The sequence below is a fragment of the Colius striatus genome, chromosome 2 (assembly GCF_028858725.1).
Source record: "Colius striatus isolate bColStr4 chromosome 2, bColStr4.1.hap1, whole genome shotgun sequence".
Taxonomy (NCBI): Eukaryota; Metazoa; Chordata; class Aves; order Coliiformes; family Coliidae; genus Colius; species Colius striatus.
The window spans coordinates 91,233,473-91,255,074 of record NC_084760.1 but is presented as its reverse complement, the minus strand read 5'-3'; the positions used below and the strand labels follow the sequence as shown (position 1 = coordinate 91,255,074).

Below are 21,602 nucleotides of genomic sequence, written 5' to 3'. Positions count from 1 at the left end.
CAATTTATTTATTTTTTTTTAAGCAGGCAAATCAACAAGCTGGGAAGACAGTGGCTGGGGAGCTTGGGATGAAGCAGAATTACAAGAACCTGTAAGTTCATATATATGAGCTTGCCCGTTCTACAAGACTTTTTCACTTGTTTGTGGGTACACAGTGGGTTTTTTTCCTCCTATACAGTGATGACCTGGGCAGAAGGATGTTGACAGCATTTTAAATCATAGAACTGTATGAAGGGTTGGAAGGGACCTTAAGGATCATTTTTCCAACCCCTCTGCCATGTGCTGGAACATCTTCCACTAGACCAGGTTGCTCAAAGCCCCATCCAGCCTTGCCTTAAACACTTTAGGGATGGGGCAACCACAACCTCTTTGGGCAACCCACTCCAGTGCCCCACCACTCTCACAGGGAAGAACTTCTTCCCAATATCTAATCTAAACCTTTCCTCTTTCAGTTTGAAGCCATTACCCTTTGTCCTATCACTACATGCTCTTGTAAAAAGTCCCTCTCCATCTTTCTTGTAACCTTCTTTAGGTTCTGGAATGCTGCTGTAAGGTCTCCCTGGAGCCTTCTCATGTCCAGATTGAACAACCCCAACTCATGCATGTTGGAGCTTTAGTGACATGAAAAGTAGTAGTCCTTTCAGTGGTGGTATTGAGGGCAAGCAAAACTGTTGTCGTGAATTTTGCAAGTACTGCTATGTTTAAAAATTGTTGCATACATTGACTAAAGCTTTACCTGTAGGAAGAAGAGGAATCTAATTCCAAGAATCAGAGAAATTTCTGGCTTCAAGACTGTGTGTTGTCCTTGTCACCAACAAATGACCTGATGGTAATAGCTAATGAACAGAAAGCAGTCTTTTTAGTGCGTAAGTATGCATTCCACTAAGTGGGTATGCTAGTACACTTCATTATAGTGAGGATGAGATTTGTTTCCCCCTACCCCCATCTGTGTATCCTCCAAGGCATACCTTCAAGAATTTTGAAGCGTTTTATAGTACACATCATGCATTTTCTAGCTACTGCTTGGCAAATAAGTTTTGGCTTTACTTCTCTGCTATATTTGGATGTGACAAAACCATTTAATCAGGTATATATATACTATATATATTATAACTACCCAGTTGTTTGAGATGCTCAGAGATACTGATGTTGATTGTACTCAATAAGAAAACCAGAACTTTTGCATTAATTTTAGCCATTAAGAAATACTTGACCTTATTTTTCTTCTCCCTTGAAAAAAGATGGGGTAACTGGACCAGGGTGTACCGAAGTGGGTTGTTTTTGACATGTCCACCTTTGATAGAAAATTGTTCTCCATCTTGAAGAATGAATGGCTTGATATTGTACTCTAAAGTAGGGGCTCTCAGAACTTTTAAAAGTACCTTTAGTAATATGTGGACACTGATCACCTAGTTCCTGTTGCCTATATGTGGCTGCCTGGGGTGCTGGTGCTATTAACAGTCATGGCTGGTGCCATGTGAGCATGGTGAAGGGAAACCTGATAGGGAGAGTATTGTACTATTTTAAAACAAAACCAGTCAGTGGAAGTTCCAAGTTGCATAGTTAGGCATATTGCATTGAGTTGTCATACTGCATTTGTCATTCTCTGCTAAGTTTTGTGTTCCAAAACTGATGTAGGTTGGTTGCAAGTTTTTCACCAAAACTGAAAAGGTAGAGGTATGCTTCAAAAAATCCTTATTGGATCAAGAATAAGGAGGTGATTTATGATAATTGCCGGAGAACCGCTTCTGCTAAGCTGCACAGTTGCAACTCTGCCACACAGTGGCCCAAGTGTCTCTGTGTCTCAGGCTTTAGGTGTCAGAGAAATGACATGTGATGCTAACTTTTTTTTAGTTGTCTATTGGCATCCAAGAGAAGATTTCAACAGTCAAATGTCAACTGTAATAGCACCGTGCAAATAACAAAGTTTTTGATACTGATTATGATGTAATGATCAAAAATTGTCAGATGTAATGTAGGATTCCCCTGTCCCTTTTGGCAGTTAAAATTTGACTTTTCTACTTCATAAAGGTCATCTTCAGTCATGTCCCAATAAGTTTTCCCTTGCTTTCTCCTAAGGAACTGTGTTTCTTGAGTTGAACCTTTAAAAATTACATTATGTATAAATATATAAATCTTCTTAAATTAAATGAGACATTTCAGAATTTTAGTGATGCCTTGTTCCATGTAAATTTCTAATAAAACATGAAAATTCTTTAGAAAAGTCACTAGAACAGTCTTGTTCTTTTTATGGTCTTCAAGCTTTGTAATTAGCACTTAATCTAAATCTAGTAGGATATATTGTGCAGAAGAGGAGGATTACAAATAGAACTATGTTTGTGAGATGCAAAACATTACACTTCTATAGACGATGTCTTTATTCTCAATGGCAGCTAAATGGAAGCACAGTGACAAGGGAAAAGAAGAAATGCAATATGCTGTTGACTGGAGTGGCTCTCTAAATGTTGAAGAAGGGTAGGTGTTGAAATGCAGCTGTGATAAAAATGCAGTTTTCATGTTTAATGATTAGTAGCATATGTTTTTTACTTGTATTCTTTTTTTTTGCCTTTTAATTCAAGTGCATTCATGGTCTGATGCATTTTAATGTTGAAAACAGAAATGGAGTGACCTGGGTGAATGGAAGCATTGTCTGCAAATGCTTTTCATGGCTAATGTGATATTTCACGAGAAATTAACACAAATTAACAGAAGTACTTTCTGTGCAAATCAGTGTAATTTGTATGCAATGTAGACATTTTGAGAGATCTGCATTATTATGCTTTCTTAAGTTCCTGTTCTAGAAAGGGAAAAAAAGGAGTATCAGTTTTGGAAAATCTACTTTTATACTACAGATGAAGTTTTGTTAGGGGATATTGCAGCTGGAAACGTATGAAGTTATTTTAGAAGCACTACTTTTCATTTTCAAAACCTCAAGCAAATATAAAGTCATCTTTCTGATCAAGAAATGGTTTTGGGCTCTGAGTCATTCTGGGACTTGGAAAATTTGCTTTGGTCATACATTTGGTCTTTGAACAAGATTTCTGTTCAATCTGTCTTCAAATAATGAGACAGATGCTTTCTCAAATCTCCCAGATGGAAGAGGATTTTGCATTTCACTCTGAAGTTTGCAGCCTTGAGTTGCTGTTTGCCTTTGAGTATGCTCCCTATTGGCTTCAACCTTCTGTTGTGCTGCAGGAGGTGTTGACTTAATCATCATTTCTCAAATCTGTAAAAATCAAAATCCTTTTTCGTAAAACTACTACTACCACACATTTGATCTGGTTTATGTGCATCTTTTCAAGTTTGTTTTTTTTTTTCTACTCATACTACCACTAGAATTACCCTGTCATCTTTTATTTTAAAAAAGGAGAAGAAATTGTGTTTGGAGGTTTGTTTCTTACTACTATTACAGCATCAAGAGACATTATCACATAGAACAGGGAGCTTTCTTTAGATAGGCACTGTTATATTCCCTACATCTTGATATAAAGTTTGCGATGTAAGATTAACTCTCCCGTAGGTGAATATTCTATTTCTGTGGAAGTGTAAATACAGCAATTGCTGGCAGATTGTCAAAGGACTTCCCTGGAGGTTTTGTTTTGATTTTGGGTTACTTTTTAATTTTTTTTTTAATTTTAGTTGGTTGGGTTTTTTGTTTGCTTTTTTTTCTTGCCAAAGTTCCCTTCAACTGATAGCATTCTGTGGTGGCTAAACTTTGCTATGAGAAGATGAGGTTTCACTGAGATATTTAATGTTGCTTTGAAGTTGGAAGTGAATTGCAGCTCGTGTCAAACTTGTAGTTAGAAAGCTTTTTTTTCTGTAATTGTCTAACCTGATTATTTAATCACTCCTTGGGGAATGGAGGTGACCTGAAATGCAAATAATCAACAGTACTGGGAACGTTTATGCTTTAAGTGCTGTTTGGGATGTCATCTTGAATTTATATATTCTTTTGTAAAAGCTTTGTACCGCTCCTGTTTCTCCAGACAGTGTAAAACTTTCTGTCATGGTAACAATTAAATAATTTTTCTTTTGAGATGCTGAGGCTTGCTCATGAACTTGCTGTCTGCATGCTTTGCCTGCCATGCATTGAGCATGCTTAGCTGTTGCTTTAAGTGGGAAGACCATGTTAGCTTTTCAAATGCTCTCAAACTATAATGCAGTGAAATGCAATGCATATTAAAGTCTGCCTAATTGTGTGCTGTATTTCAAAGAATTTTTAAGTATGGTTCAGTTGTGTTTTTTAAATAGTGCTTGTTCTTGATATATCATTATAGGTCAGAAAATACTTATTTACATTTTAGGTATATGAATTTTAACTTGAATCTTTACTGAAGAGTACTGGCAGAATAATCAGTTTGTGAATGATGAAAGATGACACAAGTAAGGTGTAACAAGCAGTCATGCAATTGGGTGCTCTTGAACTTGTAGTTGAAAGTGTTTTACAATGAGATGGGTTTTTTTGCTTTTTACTATGAATTTGATGTCTTATGTGCTGCATTCATATATTCTTAAAGTATTAAAAATACTGACTTGACAAGATCTCATGTGTAGAGCAAAATTTTGCAACTGGAGAAGAAAACGTATTTATTAGTTTTATCTTTCTGTTTCTAGTGAATGTGTGAGTAGTGTATTGTGTATTCCATTGGCAAGTCAGAAGAGGTAAGAAGTGATATTCTTACATATATGCATCATCAGTCTCCTTACATTATACTTTTATGTCTACAGCTTAGAGCAGGATTTGTTTTTAACTTCTAGTATCTTTGTGAAACAGGAGTTCCACGGGCCGTCCTGACTGGACCTGCATTGTGGTTGGCTTCACCTCTGGCTATGTTCGATTTTACACTGAGGTAGGTATGTTTCTCAGCATGGCAAGCCCATGAGCAAGCTCTTGTTGTAGACATCTGTTTCTAGAATTCTTCTGTTTCTGCAGATAGTGCTTTTTACCTTCCCAGAGGTAAATGTTTCATGCTTATTATTCTTTCTCTTCTAGAGTGGAGTACTGCTTCTTGCACAGCTTTTAAATGAAGATCCTGTCCTACAGCTTAAGTGCAGAACCTATGAAATTCCCAGACATCCTGGTGTCACAGAACAGGTTTTGTCAGATTATTTCAAAAGCGAAGTGGCAGTGTTATGGGGTATGGAAGGGAGTCTTCTCTGTGAATCCTCAGTTTTTGATGGGATGGACAATTCCTTTAGAACAGGAAACTCTGGATTTCTTGTTCTAGAAGTATTCATGCCTATATAGTTTGAGGATTCAGATTTTGTTTTTTTGAGTATTTAGTTAGCTCTATGTATTTGTTCTATTTTTCTCTGATAACCTTGCAAAGGAAGGCTTCCTTCATTTCCTGTTTATTAATTTATGGGCACAAAATGTGGTAATATATTGACGAAAGGAGAAAATGCAGCTTGACAGGTGCCAGGAGCTGTATATACTCATTCATTAGAATTTGCCTTAATTATTTCATGGAGAAGATAGCTGAAAATTAAAACAATCTTTGTAGGAGACAGTGGTAGTAACCTGCATGTCACTGTGGGTATTTCCTGCAGAGATGGCTCTTGCAGAGCTCAAGCTATTTAGTAGGAAAACCGACTTTCTTTGCTCTTGGCTGAATTGGTGTGCTTTGTGCAGAAAACAAATGAAGTTACAAAAATATCCAAGTTTGCTTTATACAAATGATTGTGTGATTTAGCATGACCCCTTGGGATCAGCTTTGAAATACAGAAGCATTAAGGAATTTGAGCCTCAATTTTGTATCATCAAATTATCATTTATGTGCCCATCTTCAGAATTTATCTCATAAAACCTTGATGCTTGCAGTCTAGAGAAACCTACTTTTCTGTGGCCTTCACAAGCTGCTGTAATTTTTGTGTTTTCACCCTAAGCCATAAAATATATTCAGCAAATGTAAAAGTCATTGAAAGAAGATGAAATATAAAGATATTGGACAATTTAATACTGAATTTCTGTAGATTTTCCTCAGTATATTGCCTGTGGCTTCTTAGATATTAACTCTCTAGATGGAATCCTCATCTTTGTATAGTTAATAATATAAACATGCCGGAAAATAAGCTGTTACGAGAGTAACAGTGATTTTTTTTTCCTTCCCTTCTCTCATTTTCTTCTGTAGAATGAAGAACTAAGTATCTTGTACCCAGCAGCAATTGTGACAATTGATGGTTTCAGCCTCTTTCAGTCGCTTCGTGCATGTCGCAATCAGGTGGCAAGAGGTACGTTTAAGAATGTTTATTTCTGACTCTCTTAATAGTACTTTATATTACATGCAATTTATTTAGGTTTGTTAAATACCAAGGTGAAATCTGGATCTTTCATGATTGTCCATCAGTTTATAGGCATCTACTGCATACAAGGAAGTTTCTTCCTCTATAGTTAATATTCTTGGAACACAAGTTGTCCAAGTAGCATTGACTGTCTTTTACATTCATACTGTAAAACATAAACTGGTTTTGGCTAGGATAGTTAATTTTCTTCATAGTCATTGGTAGGGTGCTATGTTTTGGAGTGAAGATCAAAACAGAGTTGATAACACAGGGATATTTTAGCTATTTCTGAGCAGTGCTTGCACAGTGTCAAGGCCTTTTCTGTTTCTGGCACTGCCCCATCAGTGAGCAGGCTGGGGACTCACCAGAAATTGGGAGGGGTCACAGCTGGGACAGCTGACCCTAACCGACTGAAGGGATGTTCCAGACCATATGATGTCCTGCCTGGCGGTAAAAGCTAGAGGAGGAGGAAGAGGAGAATATTCAGAATTATGGCGTTTGACTTCCCAAGTAACTGCTGTGTATGATGGAGTCCTACTTTCCTGGAAACAGCTAAATACCTGCCTGCTGACGGGAAGTGGTGAATGAATTCCATATTTTGCTCTGCTTATGTGCAGAGCTTTTGCTTTAACTGTTACTCTGTCTTTATCTCAACCCACAAGTTTTCTCACTTTTACTCTCCTGATTCTCTTCCCCATCTCACTGGGAGGGAAGAAGCAAGCAGCTCTTTGGGTCCTTAGCTGCCCACTGGGATTAACCCACAACTTCGTAGCACGTCAGTGAAATGCTTTTCTTTCCAGTAAGGACTTCTTGGGAAGTGATAATGCTGTGATGTCGATGTCAGTAATAGTTACTGCTCTTTGTGTAAATATGTAAGAGCTTTTTATACATGTTTTGGTTGTACAGCCTTTGACCCTATTCTTTTAGTGCCTATTTATACTATAATTTGGAAACAGGGTCAGTTTCCTGGGGTGACAGGAGAACTATGCAATGGAACTGTGTGGTAGATGGGACAAATACAGTGTTGTTACAGTTCTGCAAGATAAAACATTACATGGGTGCTGTTGCTGATAATAAAGTCAAAATAAAAGGTAGATGTGTATTCATGTAATGTGAGGTTAATTTGTGGAATTCTTTGCCTGAGGTTGACATGGATGCTAAAGGCTGGCTTGAGCTCAGAGGGAAACTGGCAAATCAGTGGAGGAGAAAGCTGTAGAGGTTCACTGAGCATTTAAAGCTTACCTCTGGCTGAGAAGGTCTCTTCAGAAGCTGGTTTAGAGGAAGAATCAGATATGTGTCCTTGTTCTAATATTCTTCCCTAGACATCTAGCTTTAGCTCTGCTCAGATCCTGATCTGACATGCTAAATTGTTCCTAGGGTCTGTCAAATAATGTCTATCTAGTCTTACTGTCTTTAGTGAAAAGTTAGCATTTCCACGGAATATAGGAGAAGACTCTTCTAAATCAGAACTTTAAAAACTGATATTCTGTGAATTGTGTCAAATATGAAAGGAAACAGACACTGTAATGAGGAATGTCCATCTTCTTTCATAAGCAGAACACATTGTGCTCTCAGTGAAAGAAGATGACCGTTTGCAGAGAAGCACTTACAGCTAGTTGTAATAGCTGCAGCCAGAGTGCTGTATCTTCCTTCAGTCTCTGTTATTTGTTTGTTGTAACAGATACTTTGAGGAGTTTTAGTCTTTGCTTTAGTTTTACCATTCCTCTTTCCTCATATTGTTACATAGCTAGTGAATGTGCTGACTTTTAAAGTACTTTGTCAGGGAATGCCCATACCATAGAAATAAATTGTAGTAGCATTTTAAAACTGTGCAGAATATTAAAGCGTAAACGACTAATTAAACAAAGCTCTCGGCAAGTACAAAATGTAGTTGTGATGGATTATCACATGCAATTTTATTCAGTTAATTAAAAAAAAAAATCATTTCATTAAGGTAAATAATCCAAAAGGCTATTTTAGCTCAGAAGGTGTTTAAATATATGTTAATTTAAGACTAGATTACTTTGTGCCTTCAGATTGTATCTGTTTTTCATCCTTTGCTATGCTATTCCTTTATCTTTGACTCAGTAGGAATTTTTTTTGTGTTTTGTCAACTTTTGTCAGCTGCAGCATCTGGCAATGAGAATGTTCAGCCTCCGCCATTAGCTTATAAGAAATGGGGTTTGCAAGATGTGGATACAATTGTTGACCATGCTAGTATTGGTAAGAATTTCTGTTCAATTTCAATTATTTGGATTGAATGAAACTAAATGGTTTTGTGCCTTTAAATTTGGGACGGAAGCATTTACTGGTACTGGTTGGATAGAAATAGTAGAAGACTGTTGTAGTGAATGATATCACTAGGCATATTCAGAAATGTATTTCAATTCTAGTCTGATTGAGCCTCCCCCTTCCACTTGATCAGAGAAAGGATATTACAGCTGTAGCTGTCTTGTCCTCTCTTGTTTGGTAAGAAACAGCCAAGAGAGACTTAGATCAGATGCAGTGTGGAATCTCCTTCCTTGGAGGCTTTCATGACCTGCCTGGGCATGTTCCTATGCAACCTGATCTAGGTGTACCTGCTTCTGAAGGGGGGTTGGACTGGATGATCTCTAAAGGTCCCTTCCAGCCCCTACCATTCTATCATTCTAAGATTTTCGTCAGGAGCTGTCTGACAGGCAGGTTAAGACTGATACGTGTCTTTCCTGAGTCTAGCAAGTAAAGAAACTAAAATTTGAGATTACTCCTTTCCAAAAAAGACAAATTGACTTCTAGCCTCTCAAAGACTTTTACTCCTTAGGAATTTACAGAAGCCCAGGTTCTTGTCAGACAGACAAATCTGAGGGACAGTAAGCATCATTTCTCTTCCACCCTTTTCACAAAAGCAGGTAAGAGGTCAGTAGGGGGCTAATAAGACAGGTGAAGTGAAATTTAGAGGAAGTGATTTTGCTGCTGAACTCTGCTAAATTATTTTTCTTGTAGACAAACCAACTATGTTTTATAATTAACCTAAGTACATTAGATTATTTCTGCTGTGTTCTTTGGAATTTCTGCTCCTTCTCCCTTCCCCCTGGGTGTTGGCTGGTCAATCCAGAAGACAAATATCTTTAGGCTTCTAGAGCAATTGCATGCCCTTGTTCTGAAGGTATAAGACATTCACTTTAATGTTTTTGTTAGGCATCATGACACTGTGTCCTTTTGATCAAATGAAGACTGCCTCCAATATAGGTGGATATAATGCAACTATAAAAAACAGCCCACCTTCTATGTCTCAGTATGTTACTGTTGGATCCAATCCTTTCACTGGTTTCTTTTTTGCCTTGGAGGTATGTATTACAAAGCTAACTTGCTGAAACTTTGAATAATTAATCCTTTTCTTTTCTGTATGGGTGTTTCTGACATATTCTTGTATTTGTTTCATACTGACACTTCCCCTTCTTCTTAATGTTTGGAAACTGGAATGATTTGGAGTGGATGCAATAGTGATGTCTACCACAGGTTCCTGCAAAGGAGAAATTTTGTCTTAAAATAAATGTGATAGACAAGTAATTTTATTTAAGTAACCTACGGTTTGCCAAAAAATTATGATGAAATTATGTAAACATGCATCTCAGGCAATTTGGGAGGCATCTTGCCTTCAATCCTGTACACACATGGCCTGAGTGTACTGTGGTGATTTTGTGTAGTGGAACTAATACTTGTAGAAGAAAACCGCAACTTATGCGTAATGCTGCCTGTGGCACACTTAACATAGTCTCTTACTGGAGAAGGAAGATGGCAGCATAGTTGTGTGTCTTGTACATTCAGACTCTGCATGGGTACTGTCTTTATCAGGATTGAAAGTTGATTAAAAATGCTGGAATCAGAATTTTGATTTTGCACTTGCTTTTCCAATGTGTTTATGAAAAAACTGCTAACGTTGATGTTTGCAAGGATGCCAAAGCCATACGTCGGCTAACTCTCCATGATCAATCATACACAGGGTTTTTTTAACTTCTGTTGCAGACAAACATACTGAGCTACCAGTGACTTGCAGGAGGATTTTGAAATAGTAAAGAGATGTCAGAATGGCTTTTCTGGGGGCAGTGAATTAAAATTTTGCAGAGTCTTAAAGCTATGCTTTCTGAGCTGAGAGTCCATAGGAGGCCTGAAAAACTATTCTGCAGTTGAGTTCAGTGTAAGAACTATTTCTTGGCTTTCTAAACACTTTTGTTCCTTCATTTTAGGGTGGTTCATGGCTAACTATTTCTTGACTTTCTAAACACTTTATTCCTTTCTTTCAGGGTAGCTCACAGCCACTGTTGTCTCATGTTGCTTTAGCAGTTGCAAGTAAACTGACTTCAGCATTATTTAATGCTGCCAGGTAATAAAACATTCAATTATTTTTGTTGTAGTAGCTACATAACAGTTTGAGGATTTTTAGGACTATTAGTATGATTCTACTAACGTGTTTTTCTATTGCAAGTGGCTGGCTCGGTTGGAAGAGTAAACATGAAGAAGAACCTGTCCAGAAACAGAAACCAAAAGTTGAGCCTGCAACTCCATTGTCAGTGAGGTAAGTTTTACATGCTGTCTCAATCACTTTAAATCTCTTGTGTCTTTGAATTCTTTTGAAAGCTGCATAAATGATGAACATATTTATTTTTCTTGACTTTAAGCAGTGATGATAGTTTTGCAGGTCACGTGTTTTAAGCTTTGTTTAATTTCAGTTTATCATTCTGGATAAATAATCACTCTTTCAATTCCAGTGCATGGGTTTACTGTTACTGTAAAAGAAGAGCATGCAGAGTTCAATGACGGTATAAGTACACAAATATCAGTCCTAAAGTTTATCACTATAGAGCTTTGAAGAAGCTGCATGAGGTGCTTGCTGCTTGTGATAGTTTAAAGCCCCTCACAAAATTTAGGAGAAATCCTGTTTTCCTGTCAGCTGTTGGGAGAGGAGAATGGGAACAACAGGTTGTAGCCTGATGTTACTAGGAAAGTTATTAAAAGACTAAATCATTTTCTGATTGTTTCTCCTGATTATTCTTTTAAAGTATTCTCAAGACCCTTCGGCAATAAGAGAGGTCTTGTAAGTACCTCACTGTTCTGAGATCCTTGCCAGACAGTGAGGGATGGCAATCACCCTAGTTTCTGAACCTCCAGAATGTTTTCAGTAGGATCTATAAGATCTTCCGGCACACAGCACAGGAACTCTTTTCATACTTTGCTCTTAATTTTATCCATACATTTATGTTACCTTAAACCAAGTCTTAGTCCTTATGAGATACTCTGTGTAGTATTTCTAAAGGTATTTAGTCGTTTTGCCTGATTTTTTCTTTTTAATTTTTTCTATGTAGGTTTGGACTTCCAGATTCCCGTCGCCATGGTGAGAGGATATGTCTTTCTCCATGTAACACTTTGGCAGCAGTAACAGACGATTTTGGAAGGGTCATTTTACTGGATGTTACAAGAGGACTTGCAGTTCGGATGTGGAAAGGTATAAAAGTGTATATTAGTAGAGCAAATAATATTCTTCAAAACACTGTGGCTTCTTATGTTCAGACTGAGAATTCCAAACATTCTTCCACTATTGAGAAAGACATCAGTACGTTGTGAGGGACAGATGTAATATAAAGTCCATAAGGATATTGTTGTACCAATTCCTGAAATACTGATATGGCCACTATTTGAGCTACATGCTAACAGTGTCATAGCTAGTGTTTCCCCCATGCATTCTTCTTCTCTCATATTTTGAAGATTATTAGCTGTAATATGTGCTTTCTGATATTCTTGGATCTTTTTTCTCCCTTCATTACTGAGACCTCTGCATTATCGAGGAAGTATTGTTGGAGTCCTAAGCTTTATTTGATAGTCAGACACATATTTAAAGTTTGACAGCCTTTCTCCAGTGAGAAAAGGCTGAATCTTCTTTTTAAGCAAAACTATCTATTGAATTAACTGTTTTGAATTGTACTTTTTCATTTGTTGAGCTGTGAATACTTTTCAACCTCAGAGTAATATAACTTGTTTTATGCATTAGTATTTCACTTGTGATTTGGAGTCTTCATTTGTAGTTGTTAAGCTGTTATATAGTTTAGTGATACTATTGGTGCATGTCTGCTTTTTTTTGTCTAGGAAGATTTTAAGAGGGAAAGTATTTGTGCTACTCAGAGACAAAAAGCAGAGGGTATTTTTATTGGGCTACTAAAAATAGAATCTTAATTACTAAAACATATGAATCAAAACTTATATATCCTATTTAATAGGTTATGCAAATTTTTCTTCCTTTTTTGTTGGATAGAAATGTGAGAAATCTACATGCTTACTGCTGTGAATCTTTCTTCTCTGATAACCTTTTACATTGGTGTAACATCCAGAGTATAGAGCTGATCAGTCTGGGGTTTTTGCACACAGTTCTTGACAGGAGTCTGACTACTGTCCAGAGTTGCACAGTTTGAAACAAAGTTTAAGATGAGTTGCTGCTGGAATACTGTTTAAATGAGTGGTAATGTGTACTAATAATGTATTAATTTGTGAATGCTAATGAACTTTTCTTACAAAGGATACCGTGATGCAGAAGTTGGTTGGATACAGGCTGTGGAGGACCTTCATGAGAGGGAAACTGAGAAGATGGATTTTTCTCCTTTTGGAAATGCACAGGGTCCAAGCAGAGTAGCTCAGTTCCTTGTGATCTACGCTCCAAGAAGAGGCATTCTGGAAGTGTGGAGCACGCAGCAAGGGCCTCGGGTTGGAGCCTTCAATGTGGGGAAATATTGTAGGTAAGAAACAGTTGGCAGGTAGGTATATTTGGCTGTTCTGCTGCAGTCAAGTGGTATGTGGATATGCCAGTGGTAAAAGTGGAAAGCGCAGGCAGATGCTTTTTATGTTGCCCACAGTGTTTGTACTCAGTGCAGCTTGTTGTTTTACAGAAGAGGACTTTGTCATGTTTTATCACTCTTCAGTCTTTCCCAATAAACACATTTAGCTGTTGTCAAAATTTAGCTTGATAAAATTTGTCTTGTTTTTATTCCATGTGTGGAAAGGTTGCTAATTTTGTTCTTTGCTATAAAGCTGTGTTTTTTGTTGATTTCAGATTGTTGTATCCTGGTTATAAAATAATGGGTCTAAACAATGTGACCAGTCAGGGATGGCAGCCCCAGACTTACCAGATATGCCTTGTTGATCCAGTCTCTGGAAGTGTTAAAACTGTTCAAGTACCTTTCCATTTAGCACTGAGGTGAGGACTTTCTGTGCTCTGCATAGCCAAATGATTTTCATTATTGTTTTTGGAAGCAATGTTTTATTTAGAGAGAGCAATTCTACTGTTCCTTCTCAAGCTCGCTAGTACTCTGGTAATAGTGTCATTGGTTTTTATGGATACACTTGATTTTTGTTAATGTGCTTTAATACTTCAAAGTGGCATAAATAAGTTAAAAAAAACCCCACACTTCTCTTTTTTTTCCTGAGTAATTCACTTTAGTTCTTTTCACTTATTCAATTAAAATTATTTCCCTTCAGTGACAAAAAGAGTGAGCGAGCAAAGGATATGCATCTAGTGAAGAAGTTAAATGCTTTACTCAAAGCTAAAACCTCAGATCCAGGTAGGTTCTCTTGTGCAATTTCATGAGAGTGTATGTTCTTGAATGGTTCCTGTGTTGTCTGTCCTGTAAGTGCACAAGCATAGATGCGATTGCAGTGTGTTGTGCTATGAATTAGCATCTTTGAGTAGCTTCTATTTTTTTTAATAATGTACCAAATTAAGTTTATCTCATACAACGATCTGGTATAGGCCTTGTTTGCAATGTAAATCTTAACTAAACTCTGCTTTGTGTGCTGTCAAAAACATGATCTATTTGCGATCCATTATGCTGTGTACTGGAGATCAGCATTTGACTCTAGATATCCTTCTTTCTGTAATATGTATTTCATAGAAGGGACAGATTTAGAGTAAGATATTTCACTGAGCTGTTACTTGGTTTCATTTTCCCTGAGGGTATTTTGTCAACTGTTGTCATAGTGTCTTCATCACTGTAACATGAACCCATGTGCATCTTAACGCTGGTACAGGTTGACATGCTTTTCAGAATGTATTTAAGAAACATGAGTTGAAGTCATGATTCTCTTTGTTTGCAGATTTGATTGAAGCTGAAGCAAAGGAATTAATACTTGATATCAAATACCCTGCTACAAAGAAACAGGTGAATATTTAGCAGACAATATATTTAATAATAGACAAAAACAACTGTTTTACCTGATTATGATGCTAAATCTTTTTAAAGTTTTCAAACTACATTATTTTTTCCTAGAGTTACTTGGAGCAAATTATTTAGCTCTTTTGTTTTTATATTATTGGGGGTTTTATTGTTGGTTTTGGTTTCAGTTTTGGGATTTTACAACCTATTAGCTGGAAATAATTTTGACTTGTGACTCTCCCAAGGCATCTTCCACAGCAAAAGTTAAAATAACCAGAAGAGAACAGACTTTTCTCTAGAATCAAATTATGCCACGAGTATATGTGAAGACAAAATACAGATGAAAAAACATTGTCCAAGTTGTGCTATTGTTGGCTGACCTTAAATGTTTGTATAGCAAAATTAGGTAAATGTTTAATTCTGAATGTCTACTTAACAGGCTCTGGAAAGTTTATTGACAAGTGAACGTGTGCCACTTTCATCTCTCACAAACATCACTCAGACATTAATGGATAATTTAAAAAAACAGGGTAGGTGGATATTTGTTTTGCAAATATGGAGAGGCATTTGCACTTTGTCTATAGTGCTGTAAGACTATTGTAGAACTAGCCTTGGTCTGCTTAGTTTTGCTACTACCTAGCACAGGATGATGCTTCTACATGTATTTCTTTTTAATGCAGACTGCAAATAGCTTGCTAGTAAGTGTGCTTTCCTGTGCTTACTGTGTGCCTAGTAACTAGCAATTATACTGAAAAGAAACAACAGCTAGGCTAGGTACTTGCATTCAGTAAAAGCTTCCTCCAGAAAGAAGCTTTTCCAGGCTTTTAATTGTAGATGTTTTAGTTTGTTCCCTGTCTCCAAGGAAGGCAGTAAGGATTTGGTACTTGGGATCTATGTATTTAAATACACTGGAAGCACAAAATCCTTATCACTGAGCATCTGAGCTCTAGCCAGATACGTAGTATCTTTTCTTGGTAAACTTTGCTGTAGTGTTAGTTTATGTGTGTTGCTAGAGATTTCAGAGCCAATGTCAAGAAATGATTACCCATTCAATTTTTTTTTAACGAAAGTCTGCAAGATTATTTCTTTGAAATGATACACTTGGATCTTTCTCAATTGGGAGAATGTTCTTTGTGCTTTAGGTAATCCCATTTTTGAGATCCAACTGAGTATTGAGGAATAGAGAAGTATGTGCCCGCTACTTCCTCTGCGAGTGTTGTGACTTCTCAGCAATAGAAGTTTGGGGTTTTGTTGTCACTGGATTAATTTCAGCTTTTTAGAGCATGAGGCTTTTGCAGTAGGAGTCAAGGAGTCCTTAGCACCGTTGTGTGAAATTCCCGAATAAACTATTTGTCAATTAGAAAGGCTTTGTGAGCCTCAGTAAGAGCGTGACGACACGTTTTGGTAGTTTCAAGGCCTGGAGAGGACATCTTTCTTTCACCTTTTTTTTCTTTATTTTTTTTTTACAATTTTCTTGAAGTAGACAGAAGAGATTGAGAGTTTCAGTTGTGCAGTTCTCTACCTGATATTGGTCTGGCATTCTAAATGACTGGCATTGTCCTTTTCTATTAGAACTGCTAAAAAAACCAAAGAAAAATGGAAACATGCCCTTCTATACTGAAGAGAGCTTGATAGAACTGTATACTTACTGAGGTCTGTTTGTTCGAGTGTGTATTTTTCATCATTAATCTTTGATTGTCATACATAACATTATTTCCTCACAATCACAATAAAGAACAAACTTGGCTGATGTTCCCGCCTTCTAATTTCAGGAGAGTAGTGGTATATATTTCCACTTGTGCTTAGGAGGTAAAAGATAATGTGAAGCAGATGGTGGGCTCTATTAATGCTGTGGTTGTGAAGAAAAAGGTCAGGTGACTGTATGTCAAACTCAGTGTGTTCCTCTTTTGTTTGCAGGATATTTTATAGCAATTTATCCAAAGTGCTTAAGGGTTCACAGGGAGAAAGTTCTGTTTAGAAGCCATTTCAAGTGAAGATGCTATAGTCAAAGGTATCTTTCTTATAGAAAGGTCCTTTTAGCATCTCTCTAAAATGCTTTCCTTTAAAACAAATAAGTTGGAATAGAGTCGTTTGTGGAGGTTTTTTAACATTGCATTGGTGTTTCCTATATTCTGATGGCTTTAATTATTACTGAAGTTTGAATGTCAATATACACATGGAATTTCTGAGACTAAGACTGTAGAAATACAATACTCGTCAGTGTCTCGCTGAGGTGAAATTGAATTCATATCAGTAGATATTAAGCTGTCTTCTGATGCAAGGGGTATACTTAAAATGCTGACAGGAAGAATAAAAGATTATAGCTTGGTATTCTTATTTTTTTGCAATCTCTGGTTTTGTTTTAAACTATTAAAAGACAAGAGATTTGTCTTTGTTCAATTCCACATTGTCAACCTCCTTCAGTTTAAAAATTAGCCTGATAACTTTATGTAATGCTTTTTGTAAAAGTGATCTTGTTATATACTGCTGTGAATTAAATATAATCATTGCCAGCAGCAATGCATAAAAAAACCAGAGACAAACAAGTCCCCCATAAGAGGTCAATGCAGCTGCAAAGTATGTTTCACCGTTCCAGGCTATATATTGAAGTTGAAATGCAATTTTGTTTCTCCTCAGAACTGGAGTGTGTGGATGAAGGACTACTGCAGTTCTGTGCAAGCAAGTTAAAGCTATTACATCTTTATGAACTAGTTAGCAAACTAAATTCCCAAACCATACAGAAGGACACTTCACCTTCAGATAACGTGAGTAAATTCAAGATTAGTTTTCTTATAGAATCAAGTCATGATTAAAGCATAAAAAATATGTTGTCAAGGCCTTGAATAAAAGAAGTAGGTAAGCAAGTTACTCATTTTTGTGAGCTGAAACTTTGGAACTTTTAATTAAGTAATTATTTTATAATGCCTTCCCCCCCTGCCCCCAGCCCGTACATATGCCTAGTAATTCACCTACCTAATATTTTTTAGCAGTCACATAAAATTGAGACAGGTGTGAGAATAGAACCAGGATCTCCTGATTTCGGTCTGTCATCCAAAATATATATGCTAATAGCATATTAACAAGTTTGTTTAGTTTTGGAAGGGTACTTCGAGATCAGTAGAACTGATGAATTCTGGTATTTGCTAGTGTAGCATCATGATTTGGCTTGCTTTTTATATGACTTGGAAAACTGCTTATACATTTATAAAAGCGATAGGGAGTGGTGTTATAATAGGCTTGTTTGCTTGATGAGTGATTGTCACACCATGAGCAGGACCTAAATATGGGAAATGTTTATGTTGAAGCCCTTAAAAATTAAGCTAGACAAGGTCTTCATTTGAGCTACCTGAAGAACTGATGTTGAGATTATTGAATCATTTTGGCCCTTTCCAAAGACATTTTTCATGTTCAAAATGAAAAAAATGTGACTCTTCTGACTTATGTTTTAGTTTTTACTCTGTTTTGAAAAACATCCGTGTGCATTAGTATTGTGATCTGGGATTTTTTTGGCTTTTGACTTTAAGGATTTGGCTAAACTGCTTCGTCTGGAAGAAAAAGATTTTCATAGGCTTGAAACTTTACTGGAGAACTACAAGAAAGAAAACATCCAAACTGCTGTTGGGTTTGATGATGAGAAGGACGATGTATTGTCTGTGAAAATGTTCTTGGAATATTTGGAATATGGAAAGGATGTGATTAATGTGAAAAATATGGAAGATGGAGAATACGTGGCTTTAGGTAAGAGCTTCTGAACTGTTTGTCAAATTACTTAAAGACTGATTGTAGTCTCAGGTGATATAAACATTTTAGCCTTAATTTAGGGCCTTATCAACCTACCTCGCCTTGAAGTAGGATGTGACAGTAGAACAAGTCTTTCTACCTAGATGGATGTAAATACAAACTAAATTTGTGGCTATAATGATCCTAAAGCGATGTTGTCACTGTTTGTTCGTTTATTAATACCACTGAGTTGGCCAGTGGTAACTATGTACCTTACAGAGCAGCTGTATCCTGATGTTTCTTTTGTGGTCACAGAACCTCAAGAGTTCAGTTGATGATATGACTGGTTTTAGCCTCAGAGATGGTGCTGCTGACCAGAGGCAGTGCAGAAACATTAGATGAGAGAATAAGAACCCTTCATTTATGGAGATGAGGAGATTTTGGACAATGTTGATATGAAGTAGTATGAATTATGAGAGTGTCTTAGGTGTATTTTGGGGTATGGAATGGGGTACTATCTGTAGTGTGTTTGCAAATCCATTCCAAATTGTCCTTGAAGGGCTTTTGGGAAATAACTAGTGGAAGTAGCATGAGTTGAATTTGTCTCCAAGGCACTGTCTTTCCAGATTTTCTGGAAAAATTTTGGTGTAAACACAGAATCCTGTACACAGGTGTTGTATGGTCTTCACTTTGTAGCCTCCTGCTTATTCTGGTTTTTGACTTTGAGGGGAATTGGGATTGAAGAGTTGAACAAAATATGTAATCCAATGTCATGGTTTAACCCAGCAGGTAGCTAAACACCACACGACTGCTCACTTACTCCCTATCCCACAGTGGGATGGGGGAGAGAAGTAGGAAAATAAAAGTAAAATTTGGGGGTTGAGGTAAAGAGAGTTTGATAGGACAGAAAAGAATTAGAATATGCAAAACAGGTGATGAACAATGCAGTTGCTCACTACCCACCAACCAATGGCCAGCCAGTTCCCAAGCAGCAGCCTTTGGCCAGCTTTTCCCCTCATTTATATACTTAAAATCACATTGTATGGTGTGGAATATCCCTTTAGCTGGTTAGGCTCAGCTGTCCTGGCTGTGTCTCCTCCCAGCTTCTTGTACCTCGCAGCTTACTCACTGGTGAAGTGGCGAGAGAAGCAAAAAAGGCCTTGACTTAGTGTGAGGACTGCTTACCAGCACTAAACCATCAGTGTGTTGCCAACCTTATTAATATTATTCTCATCCTAAATTCAAAACAAGCCCTGTAGCAGCTACTAGAAAGAAAGTTAAGTATCCCAGCCACACCCAGGACATCCAAGCAGTACAATAACCTTGGTTTTGTTATAAATCCGTTTTCCATATGCTTTTGCAGCGGTAGGAACACTTGCATCTTCTCAATAAACCTTCTCCACTAAGGGTAAACCATCAGGGTATCCTGGATGTAACTTAGCCCTTTGTATTGCACTCAGTGAGACCTGATCAATAGATGTTCTGTCATGGAAGTGTAAGGGGAGAAGCTGTGGTTTCAGATGTTGTTCATAATGCCAACTAATTTTTGCCTCAGGCAGCTTTTTCTTCTGGAAGTGTTTGTGTGGGGAGAGTTCCACAGAGGAAATGTGTCATGCATTGGAATCAGCAGGTTTTAGCCCTCAAGTCTTGTTGGTAAGATACTTGTTACATACTTTAAAACATTGATTTCATATTTTGAAAGCAAAACATTGAAAAGAAAATTTCTGATTGTTAGACATTTTGGTTGATGCTGTATTCAGATCGGGTTCAAATAGCCCCGCATTCAGTTCTTTAGGTGCTCCTGATTATATGTCCCACTTAAACAATGTCAAAGGAAAAAAATCTTGTAGTAGAAAATGTGGGTCCTCTAGTGGGAATGTCTAGAGTTTACATTTAGGACTACAAGCGTTAGAAAATTTTGCTGCAGACTTTTACATTTTTAAGCAAAAAAATTATGAGAGTAGTTAAATTTAAGGTACTGATACATTTGTTATAATTCCTTGTTGCAAGCAAGCAAGGAAGTTTAAAAAGAATTGAAAGTAAACTTTTCAGAATTGCTAGTACTGTTTGGAATTTGTCTTTCATCTGTGTATCATTTTAGTCTCTTGCTACTTTTCTTCCATCCATTATATAATGATGGAAATACGTATATCAGCATTATTTGCCTGTGTTAAGATTTTCAGCTGAATATTAATGACTACTAATGTTTACCAAGTTGACATTGCTGTGGTAGTTTGACCGTGGCTGGATGCCAGGTGTCTACCATGGTGCTCTATCACCCACCTCCTCAGCAAGCCAGGGAAGGGGAGACATGAAGATGAGAGTCTCGTGGGTTGAGATAAAAGCAGCAAAGCCACGCGTGCGAGAAGCAAAGCAAAAAAACAAAAGCTGTTACTCTCTACTTCCCATCAGCAGCGATGTCCAGACACCTCCTGAGAAGCAGGGCTTCAGTATGCATAACGGTTGCTTTTGGAAGGCCAAAAATTAATCTCGCCTCCCCTTCCTGCTCCTCTCCCCCAGTTTATATTACTGAGCTGATGTCATATGGTATGGAATATCTCCTTGGTCAGCCTGGGTCAACTGTTCTGGCCGTGGTCCGTCCAAAGATTGTGCCCACCCACAGCTATTGGTGAAGGTGGGGGAAGGAATGCTGGAGGGACAGTAGTCATAATATTGATGCCAACAGTAAGCACAGCACTGCAAGAGCTGCTGTGGAAAATCACTACCATCCCAGACCCACTACAATTACTGACATACTGGTATTAGCTGGCAATGCCATCCAAAGAGAGTGTTCTCTGAGATACCCTTCTAAATGAAAGATGCAGATTGCATTGTTTGATTTCAAAGTCTGTCACGGGGTGCCTTATGCAATATGTTTTGCACTTCGTATGTTAATATAATAAGGGTTGATGTATATAACATTTCTACTCCACTACACAAAATTTGTTTGAGCAAGTGTTTCCATCAGATACATTTCAATATTAGAATTTAATTCTTTCTTTTTTTCTCTTTTTTTTTTTTCTTTTTTACCAGTCACTCCTCCTCAATTTATGGCTTTCCAAGGAAAAAGATATTCTAGACAAACCAGATTCTGTCAGTTGCCTTCACGCTATGCTGTCACTTCTGAGCAAAATGAAAGGTGAAATGTTCATTTGGAAAACTTAAACACAACTGATACAAATTATTATTAGAAATATGCTACTCTAAATGTTATCACTTAGAGTTTTTCTCCTCTCACAAATTATGTAACAGAGCTAAGTGCTGCATGTTGATAAGTGTAAACACAATCAAAATCTGAAGAGCGTCACAATTAAAGGTCTGTTTCATGCCCTGTAGTTTCACTCTCCAAAGTTGACCCAACTCCTATTTGGCATCAGAAGGTGGCCGTCCAGCTACACTACTTCTCTTTTTTTCCATGTGTTG

The 21,602-nt window shown here is 37.3% G+C and overlaps 1 protein-coding gene across 3 annotated transcripts in view; it reads left to right on the top strand.

The window, feature by feature from the left end:
• Positions 1–21,602, top strand: part of RAB3GAP2 (RAB3 GTPase activating non-catalytic protein subunit 2) — a 47,258-nt gene that overhangs the window by 11,272 nt on the left and 14,384 nt on the right. Inside the window, exons 2-22 of one of the 3 annotated variants that reach the window (XM_061991453.1) lie at positions 27–91; positions 743–866; positions 2,394–2,475; positions 4,615–4,662; positions 4,775–4,850; positions 4,994–5,095; positions 6,132–6,231; positions 8,407–8,505; positions 9,460–9,608; positions 10,566–10,645; positions 10,748–10,837; positions 11,625–11,764; positions 12,830–13,046; positions 13,361–13,504; positions 13,786–13,868; positions 14,401–14,465; positions 14,899–14,989; positions 17,097–17,224; positions 17,984–18,197; positions 19,735–19,832; positions 21,213–21,318. In XM_061991453.1, coding sequence (XP_061847437.1) covers positions 27–91; positions 743–866; positions 2,394–2,475; positions 4,615–4,662; positions 4,775–4,850; positions 4,994–5,095; positions 6,132–6,231; positions 8,407–8,505; positions 9,460–9,608; positions 10,566–10,645; positions 10,748–10,837; positions 11,625–11,764; positions 12,830–13,046; positions 13,361–13,504; positions 13,786–13,868; positions 14,401–14,465; positions 14,899–14,989; positions 17,097–17,224; positions 17,984–18,197; positions 19,735–19,832; positions 21,213–21,318 — 2,301 coding nt within the window. Of the gene's footprint in view, positions 1–23; positions 92–742; positions 867–2,393; positions 2,476–4,614; positions 4,663–4,774; positions 4,851–4,993; positions 5,139–6,131; positions 6,232–8,406; positions 8,506–9,459; positions 9,609–10,565; positions 10,646–10,747; positions 10,838–11,624; positions 11,765–12,829; positions 13,047–13,360; positions 13,505–13,785; positions 13,869–14,400; positions 14,466–14,898; positions 14,990–17,096; positions 17,225–17,983; positions 18,198–19,734; positions 19,833–21,212; positions 21,319–21,602 lie in introns of those variants that run through there. The other 2 variants (XM_061991452.1, XM_061991454.1) reach the window with 2 other exon arrangements.